This window comes from Quercus suber, unplaced genomic scaffold (genome assembly GCF_002906115.3).
Source record: "Quercus suber isolate HL8 unplaced genomic scaffold, Cork oak 2.0 scaffold_888, whole genome shotgun sequence".
In the NCBI taxonomy this organism is placed as follows: domain Eukaryota; kingdom Viridiplantae; phylum Streptophyta; class Magnoliopsida; order Fagales; family Fagaceae; genus Quercus; species Quercus suber.
In genome coordinates, this window is record NW_027070315.1 from 221470 (window position 1) to 230671 (window position 9202).

The 9202-nt window shown below is 32.4% G+C and overlaps 1 protein-coding gene across 4 annotated transcripts; it reads left to right on the forward strand.

The window, feature by feature from the left end:
• The first annotated feature begins 3865 nt into the window (after positions 1-3865).
• LOC136065226 (ras-related protein RABC2a-like) lies at positions 3866-9183 on the forward strand. 4 transcript variants are annotated; one of them, XM_065768118.1, is made up of 6 exons: positions 3866-4071; positions 5149-5217; positions 6101-6166; positions 7043-7164; positions 7401-7529; positions 8676-9183. In XM_065768118.1, exons 1-6 carry the CDS (start codon positions 3936-3938, stop codon positions 8790-8792), a joined length of 639 nt encoding a protein of 212 aa, XP_065624190.1. In that variant the 5' UTR covers positions 3866-3935; the 3' UTR covers positions 8793-9183. The 4 variants fall into 4 exon arrangements, with proteins under 4 accessions (XP_065624190.1, XP_065624191.1, XP_065624192.1 ...); XM_065768119.1 differs by having other exon boundaries at positions 8682-9183; XM_065768120.1 differs by having other exon boundaries at positions 7085-7164.
• The last annotated feature ends 19 nt before the right edge of the window (positions 9184-9202 follow it).

A 9202-nucleotide genomic window follows, 5' to 3' on the forward strand; every position in this document is an offset into this window, starting at 1 on the left:
TTTATGGGAGCATTTATTATGTTACTAAAATCTCCAATTACATTCATTATTCCATTAATAATAATAATAATAATGGACAAAGTTTAGCAACAAAATTGGTTGTAACCTTAGACTACAACTTTACTCAATATCTTTTTATTGGAGATGAATTTTAATAAATCCACAATTAGATTACATCTCCTTCTTATATCCTACATGCTTGCAAAATTTCTAGAAAATTAAAGATCAATAACTTTGTCATCAATAAATTGTTTATATTGCAAGTTTTTGTAGTTTAAAATTATACATAAAATATAAACTTGTAGATCATATAGTAAATAATATCCAATTGACACAAAATTTGACATGTGTATTAAGAGCATTAAGAACACGTAATTCAACGGTTAGATTTTCAAAATATATAATAATATTTATTTTATTAAGTAAGGCTGTAGCCTTACGCTACAACCAATTTTGTAGCTAAACTTTGTCCTAATAATAAAGTTGGTGTTACTATAATTTGATCGCATGTGGAGATGGACAAATAGAAAAAAAAAGTATTAAAGCTTGATAAAACATTAAACTTGAGGAAAAAATTAATAATTACTTGAAACTTATGAAGATTAATTTCAAAATTTGAATTTAAAATGGAGAAAAAAGCTTGGTTCGATCGCTTCCCACCACGCAAAGTTCAAACCTCGTTGGAGAGAGAAAGAAGGAATGAAAGCTGGCCGAGAAAAGAGGTCCGGCCATGAATAGGTATAACCTTTGGCATGAGATTTATCAATTAAGCCTCGCTATTTGCACCCCTTGGCTTAAGGTGGTGGTAAGCTTTCAAGTTTTAAAACTTGAGGTACCAATTCATAGCAACACCAACTTTAGAGAATAGTTATTATACTCATACTAAACATTAGCCAAGTCTAGGAGTTGGGTTATTAGGTCACTGTTTCAATCAATGGGCTATCAATCGAATAGTGAGGTCAAATAACAAATAGAAAAATAAGTTTGAAAAATTATAAAATAAATATGTAAATTGAAAAATAGACATGCTTAAATTTATAATTAAAATTAGTTTAAAAAAAAAACTAGACATGTTTCAAAAGTAAGAACTCTAGAAAATATAAAATTATGATTTGAGCTAAAACTTGAATTTTTATTTTTATGGAAAAGTCCAACATCAACCTCATTATAAAATCTTATGTGTTTATTACCATTATCATTTAGAAAACAATATTGGAATGGAACCTTAAAGGTAATTTTATTCAAAATTGCAAAACTTGTTGAGCAAAAATGACCCGTTCAGGTTGCAAGAAACCCATTAAGTTTTACTGATTTAATTGCATAAGCGGTCCAATTAAAGAACCATACTTACTTAGGTATTGAGTCAAATGATTAATGGTCAGTCTGGATTTAATAACTATTTTGGAGTGATTAAAATGTATTTAACTATTTTTATTATATCAATATATATCATTTGAATCCTATTTATTACACTAGGCCCCCCAAATATTGGTATTCTTAAATTGAAAATAAAGAGATGAACAATGACTAGGGATTAGGATCCATGTTGGATAGCTAATTTCTATTAAATTATTTTGTTAACAAAAAAAAGATAAAAAGTTAAATTTTATAAAAACTGCTCGCAAAACACTAAAATAAATTGAGTTTTTATGTTTATTCAAACATACAGCGATTACCTTTCCTATGCCATCATCTAAATTTAGTGCATGTACAAAGCTATTCCACATTATAGGCTATGATTTTGAGCACCACCTACCAAACTCTAAAGGTATTGGTTTGTTTCCAAGGATGGGGATTTGGAGAGAGAAACTAAAGGGGAAGAACCAGCGGAGCCACACACAAGGGTGGGGGCCCAAGGCCCCCCAAAATTTTAAAAAATCATTTTGTAGTACGTATATTATTTACATTTTAAAGAATATAACTTGTCAAATTTGAAGTTGGCTCTCTCAAATTTTGAGTCATTTCAATAGCGATCTTAAAAGAAAGGAAAATTAAATTTAAAATCATATAAATAAAGAGGTTTAACAAATTAAATTATGTAAAAAACGATAAATTTTTGTACATGTCTAATATAAAAAATATACGACTTTTATATACTCATTAAAATTTAGAAGATGATAAATTCTCTTAGTAAATTAATATATGTGTGTGTGTGTAGGTTTGTTTTAACTAATATATTAGTATCACAACTTGGCACCCCAAATTAAAATTTCTGGTTCCGCCCCCTAGGAAGAAGGAAGGATTACTAAAATTTAGTATATCCAAATAATCTTTCATTCTCCTCTCATCTCCCTCAAATTGCACCAAAACATAGGGAAAAAGTTATTGTATAACTTAGCCCAAACACCAAAACATAAGGAAACTAGTTATTGTATAACTTAGCCCAAACAATAAGGTTAATGACATTATAAATTATTCATAATAGTTGAAATGATTTTTTTTTTTTTATCTTATTGTTGGTCATAATAAAAATTGCATGTAAAAATGATGCTATATTAATCATTTTTAAAGATATTAAAGATATATCAAGCCCAATATGCTACGCCTAAACTCAGTTCTATTTAGTATGCAAGTCAAGTCTTATATTTGTACCGCAAGTCTGTTAATCATACTTAATGTATGGTTAGTCTAAGACTTAGTCTATTATAAATATTTATATTGGGTTCATTGTAACATGAGTAAAACTTGGGTCTAGTGTTCAGTTGTACTGAACTTATCCTGATAGTGACACGTATTTATTTTTGGCTACATGTCATCATTTCAATAGGTTTAGTGCATTAGACTCAAACCAAGTCAATTGTAACTTTAGATTTGTATTTCACTCACATATCAATTATTATGTAGCCCCTAAAGGCTTTTTCGATAGACGTGGGTTATTTCGCAAAATCATATAATTATTTTGTGTTTTATTTTTGGTGCTTTTGCTTCCACATTTAACTTATATCTCATCCAAAGTATTTAACAATTCTAATTTACCATTTTAACAAATAGTAAAAAGGAAAAAAAAAATTTATGACCCTGGTATTGCTATGATCTTTTTATTATGCTTTAGAAAATGGTATTGCTCTGATCTAGGCCAACAGATTCTATAAATGTTGGAAGCTAGTCACTGTACTAAAAATTCCACTGTGACACTTACTCACAATGCGACAAAAATATTAAATGCCAAAAAACCGGCAAATGCAGGCGCTTGCAGAAGCGCGTGGAGCTTATAGAAAGATCCTAAAACCAGTTCAAAGGATTGAAAGACGTTTGTCCTTAAAAAACCATTCTGAACTGCTACATTGTTTAACTCCACGCCTTCCACATGCATGTACATATACTAGTACCACCCGCAAACCCCACCACCACTGTCTCAATTCTCATCCACCCCACACGAAATTTCGCATTTGTGTGTGTGTGTGTGTGTGTGTGTGTGTGTGTCTCAAAGTTCTGTCTTTCACAGTGTTTTGTAGCTGATAAAGATAGAGAAGAGGAACACTCTAACTCTGCAGAGAACTGAAAAGAGAGAAAAAAAAAAAAAAAAGAGAAAAGCTTTCGAGTTGTTGAGTAGTATAAAAAAGAATTATGGGTTCAAAAGTAGGGAATAACAATTATGATTACTCTTTCAAGGTACTGCTGATTGGTGATTCTGGTGTTGGCAAAAGCAGCCTTCTTCTCAGTTTCATTTCCAACTTTGTTCATGACCTCTCTCCTACCATTGGTACCTTCTCTGTCTCTCTGACTCTCTCCTCCATATATTCCAAAACCTTTGTTCCAAACTCTTGTAGAATATTAAGCTTTTGTCTTTTTGCAATTTGTTTCTTTGTTGTTGAAGAAATTGAGCATGTAAGAGGAACACTCTGTCTTTGCCGAGAACTGAAAAGAGAGAGAAAAAAAAAAAAAAAAAAAAAAGAGAAAAGCTTTCGAGTTGTTGAGTAGTATAAAAAAGAATTATGGGTTCAAAAGTAGGGAATAACAATTATGATTACTCTTTCAAGGTACTGCTGATTGGTGATTCTGGTGTTGGCAAAAGCAGCCTTCTTCTCAGTTTCATTTCCAACTTTGTTCATGACCTCTCTCCTACCATTGGTACCTTCTCTGTCTCTCTGAATCTCTCCTCCATAAATTCCAAAACCTTTGTTCCAAACTCTTGTAGAATATTAAGCTTGTCTTTTTGCAATTTGTTTCTTTGTTGTTGAAGAAATTGAGCATGTAATAAGATTATACTTATTCTTTTAAAGCAATCTCTATGGAAATGTGTAAATTTTATGAAAAAGACTATGATTGAAATGCCCATTTGGTATTGCATGTGGCTTGAATGATGAAGGTTTAGAAAAGATGGTTTCTTAAATCAGGGGTGAAAAAAGAGAGTTATTGGTGGCTCTCATGTATACATAGTAGTTTTTGGGAATGCGTATTTAATTTCGTAGGGGTATTGAATTGTGACTAATCTTATGTTTGATTCTTTAGATGACTAAGTTGAGCAGAAATACGAGGCCATATAACTTATAACCCACATAGAAAGGGGAACTGTGGAGATGAAATAGGAGATTGCACTAGAGGAAGCTCAAGGACTAACATTTGGGTGTAAAAGTTAGAGCCATGCTTAAGCAGTTTCTATTTAAATTTCTCATTGTATTTGACTTCATTACTCTCAATTCTGTACTGTACACTATCCAAACGTTTGAGTTAAATAGTCAATATTAGCTTGGTCTGAGAACCTTATCAAGGGATGGCACTAGCTTCCTTAGTCTCAGTACTATTAGGTGCACCAAGAGCTTTCATGTCCATTTTCTCTCTTTTTCTAGTGATTCACCATTTTCAATCCTTAGATTTTATTATGAGCCTTCATTATTGTTTTAACCATATAACATTTGGGTGTAAAAGTTAGAGCCATGCTTAAGCAGTTTCTATTTAAATTTCTCATTGTATTTGACTTCATTACTCTCAATTCTGTACTGTACACTATCCAAACGTTTGAGTTAAATAGTCAATATTAGCTTGGTCTGAGAACCTTATCAAGGGATGGCACTAGCTTCCTTAGTCTCAGTACTATTAGGTGCACCAAGAGCTTTCATGTCCATTTTCTCTCTTTTTCTAGTGATTCACCATTTTCAATCCTTAGATTTTATTATGAGCCTTCATTATTGTTTTAACCATTTCCAGGTGTGGATTTTAAGGTCAAGCTGCTCACAATTGGTGGGAAAAGATTGAAGCTTACAATTTGGGACACTGGTAATTGCTGGAATTATTTTAAATTATAGTTTCATTCAATTTTTTATTTTTTATTTTTATTAATGATGCTTTTTGGAAGTGATAGTTATTGGGAACAAGTTATCCTTCTCTTCTTTCAAGTTCGTCACCGCTTTTGATGCATAAATAGATTGTTTGTACATTAGCCAATCTCTGCATAAGACCCTCCACTTTTTTAGAGAGTATGTTTCACTTATTGGTTGGTTACCAGAAGAAGTAAAGCTATTGACAATTGATGAAAGATATGAGAATATGTATGATGTTTGGTTAGGTTGGTTAGGTGAACTTTTGGGTTTAATAGAAACATTTAACCTTTGGATGTCGAAATATCAACAAGAAGGTAAAAATGTTCTGGAAATTCAAATTTTGAGAAAATGATCAATGGAACTTTGAAGTGTTAAAGAGACAACAGTGTAGACTTTGGCTTGAAAAGTACTTAAAAGAAACTCAAGGACAAGGTATTAGACATGTATATTGGGGAAAAATGTATGCTAATGACATCTCCACTTAAAACTATGAAGTGCAACACACTTCTGATTCCAAGATGCTATTCAAGTATTAAAACAAATGTTTGACATTGTATTTGCATAACATAGATTTCCATAACACATATTTTGGATTGCAGTGCACTAGAGAGTCCACACATGAATGAAGCTTTAAGTACAAGTAAACTTGCATATGTCATAGACCTATAGATAAGGCAAGTTTTCATGTTAAGACTGACTGCATGTCTTTTTTTTATACGGTTGAATACTGTAAAAACAATCAGCTCTGGCAGCTGTAAGTCATACCTTTGTATAAGTTTGGGCAATTTCAACTTTGATTTTGAATTTTCTATGGTTAAGAATTTCTATTGTATTTGCAGCTGGACAGGAAAGGTTTGGGACATTAACAAGCTCCTACTACAGAGGTGCTCATGGAATTATTCTTGGTATGCCACTGCAATTGTGAATTCGAAGATTTTTTACTACCATGCAAAAAGAGTGATTATATTTTTTAAAAATTAATTAGTACTTTTATTTCTTCAAGTTTTTTTGGTTCAAAATATTTTTCAAATTATTTTAACTTTTTAAGTGCTTGATGCTACCATGAAAATTGTTAACAATATAAAGTGAGAGAGAGAATGAGTGAATAGTCTGTATATTGTGTGTGTCAAATAATGTACAAAAGAGAGCCTTATATAGGCTAGGTATGTGTGCAGTGCAAGTAATATACTGGGTTAAGCCCAATGGGCTAATCTATATACTAACAAAAATTAACTGCATTATAAAATAGTTAAACAAATGAGCATATTACAAAATCTATTTTTTAAGGAATTTCTATTCTTGCACTGAAGCCTTATCCTATATCATGAGTTAAGTAGGTTTGTAGAGTAAAATATTGAAATTTGTTGGACAGGTTTATGAGCTACAACAACTTTTGTTTGATTTTGCATGCATATATGCTGCTTTCTTTCTTTTGCTTGTCAAGCATTGTATAGTACTTCATGACATTTGGTTCTTTTTATAAGATATAGCAGCATGTCAGTTGCATAACATAGTAAGCCCCCTTTTCTTGAGATAGATCACTATGTCTAGTCTTATTCACTTTATATAAGAATTGTTTCTCGGGTTTTTCTCCCCTCTTCCTGTCTTGTTGGTTTTTCACTTGGAAGCTAAATAAAAATAAGGCACAAATTCACTCAACATTTTTACATGTTGTTGCCTTTTTATCAACTTCTAAACTTCTTAAATTCCATGACTCTGGTATTACTCTCTTTCAATAAGGAATGTAGGTCTAACTGTTTTGTGATTACTTGCAATTTTAGTGTATGATGTGACACGGCGTGAAACCTTTACAAACTTGTCAGATGTATGGGCAAAGGAAGTACAGCTCTACTCCACTAATCAGGAGTGTATCAAGATTCTACTGGGGAATAAAGTTGATAGGGTAAGTTCTAAGGTCAAACTGTCTTTTCTTACTGTGGATAGACACAATTACATTCATGTGAATAAAATTTTAGTGCCCGTAAGGTATAAATAATGTCCAATTTATTTTGTATTAATTGATAATCTATATATCTTATAACAGATACAAGCTTCATCTTTCCTAGTCATATCATGTGAAATTATACACATTTGATGCAGCTGATATTTCTCATTCTTATGGTGTGAAATATATTCTAGGAGAATGAGAGGGTTGTAACAAGGGAAGAGGGGTTGGCTCTTGCACAGGAACATAAATGTTTCTTCCTTGAATGTAGTGCGAAAAATAGAGAGAATGTTCGGCAATGCTTTGAAGATCTCACACAAAAGGTATTCTATTTCAGAAAGTCTTACATTTTATTTAACTGCCATCTTGTATCAGCAATGTTTCAATAGCTTGTTAGACTCTGTCTCACTTGGTAATGTTCCTGTTGTTATCTATTGGAGGGTGAAAGAATTCCTTGCTGGTTTGATTGATGACAGCCGGCCCTACTTTAATTGGGATTAATGCTTAGTTGAGTGGAGTTGAATTGCTTTGATTGGTGATAGTTCATTACTTCATTTAGAACCTGCCAGCCCATGTAATACTTCTAGAATGGAGTTGTCCAGTGAAAGAAAGGACTAATTATGTCCATTGTATACTTCTGTTTCATAATTGCAAGAGTTGCAAGAATTTCTGTCCTACAACATGATTTTTGCAACCTGAAAGGGCCTTCTAACTGTGTTGCTGAAATATATTATGAATGTTAAATAGTGTTTTATCATCAAGAACACTGCTTCCTGTGGACATTAAAAAACATTCTTTGGTGACAAATGCACCTTAAGTTACCTTTGTTAGTAAGTTGGTACCAAAAGTATGCTCTGCTGCATCTTAGTAACCTCCTGAGCCAGCCTTGAATACACTCAACATCAGACATTGCTATAATGAAGTTGGGAAAAGCAAATTTCAGGTCTGATGTGGCCCATGATACTATGAAAACCATTAAGCTCTTAACAGCAATGACACTTTGAACCAAATAAGTCAGCTTGGTTTCTGCTGAGGCTGGCAGTGTTATTGTCCTGTCCTCTAACCTAGTTAGAAATAAGCCCACTGATGATGCAAGTTGTGACATTATTCAATTTTACAATGTTGGCTAGTGGTCATTGCTGGGATGTATGGTCATATATACCGACTTCATTTCACTTATAAGGTATTGGTGGTAATAATAGTACTTCTAGTGTTAGTCCTGACACAATTTTTTCTATATTGTTAAACTAACACGCAAAATACAACTTATAAACAACTAGACGAATGCTGTTATAAGATGAATGCTAGTAATAGTAGCCAATGTCTAGCATTATATTCTTAAATTAATGCCACTTCCTGAATTGTTTAACTGTACTACATCTAGAATGGCATTAAGAGAATCTTTTCTTCATCTTCATGGCTTATATTTAATTTGATGCTTTACACATATTTTAACTGAGTTTAATTAGTTACAGATACTTGAGGTTCCAAGTTTATTAGAAAATGGATCCTCAGTTGTGAAGAAACAAATATTACAACAGAAGCAGGTGTACTCAAAAACTCATAGTGGTGGTTGCTGCTCTTGATCTAAATGTTGCATGCCAAGGTACAACACCAAAAACTACAACTTGCTGCAACAAAACAGAAGACCTCAAGAGGTGGCAGAATTGGCATGCAGTTGAACCACATCATCTTAATACAATTTCACAATCGGTTGGAATGTACGATTAAACACTCGTCAGCAAACTTTGCAAGCCATTTTCTCACTTCTATAGTCATGGGAATTTCTGGGGTCTCGTAACATCTTGTAGTTCATGTAAATATGTATCGTTGTTGAATTTACTTGATGTTGTTAGCCTGTTAGGTTTAGCTTGACATTGAGTGAATCAAAAACATGTAAAAAGAATATATGGATCGTGAAGTGAATAATGGTTCTGTATTCCAAAACGGTTTCTAGTATATAATATGTTCATGTAAGAGCTGATGTACAGGCTGA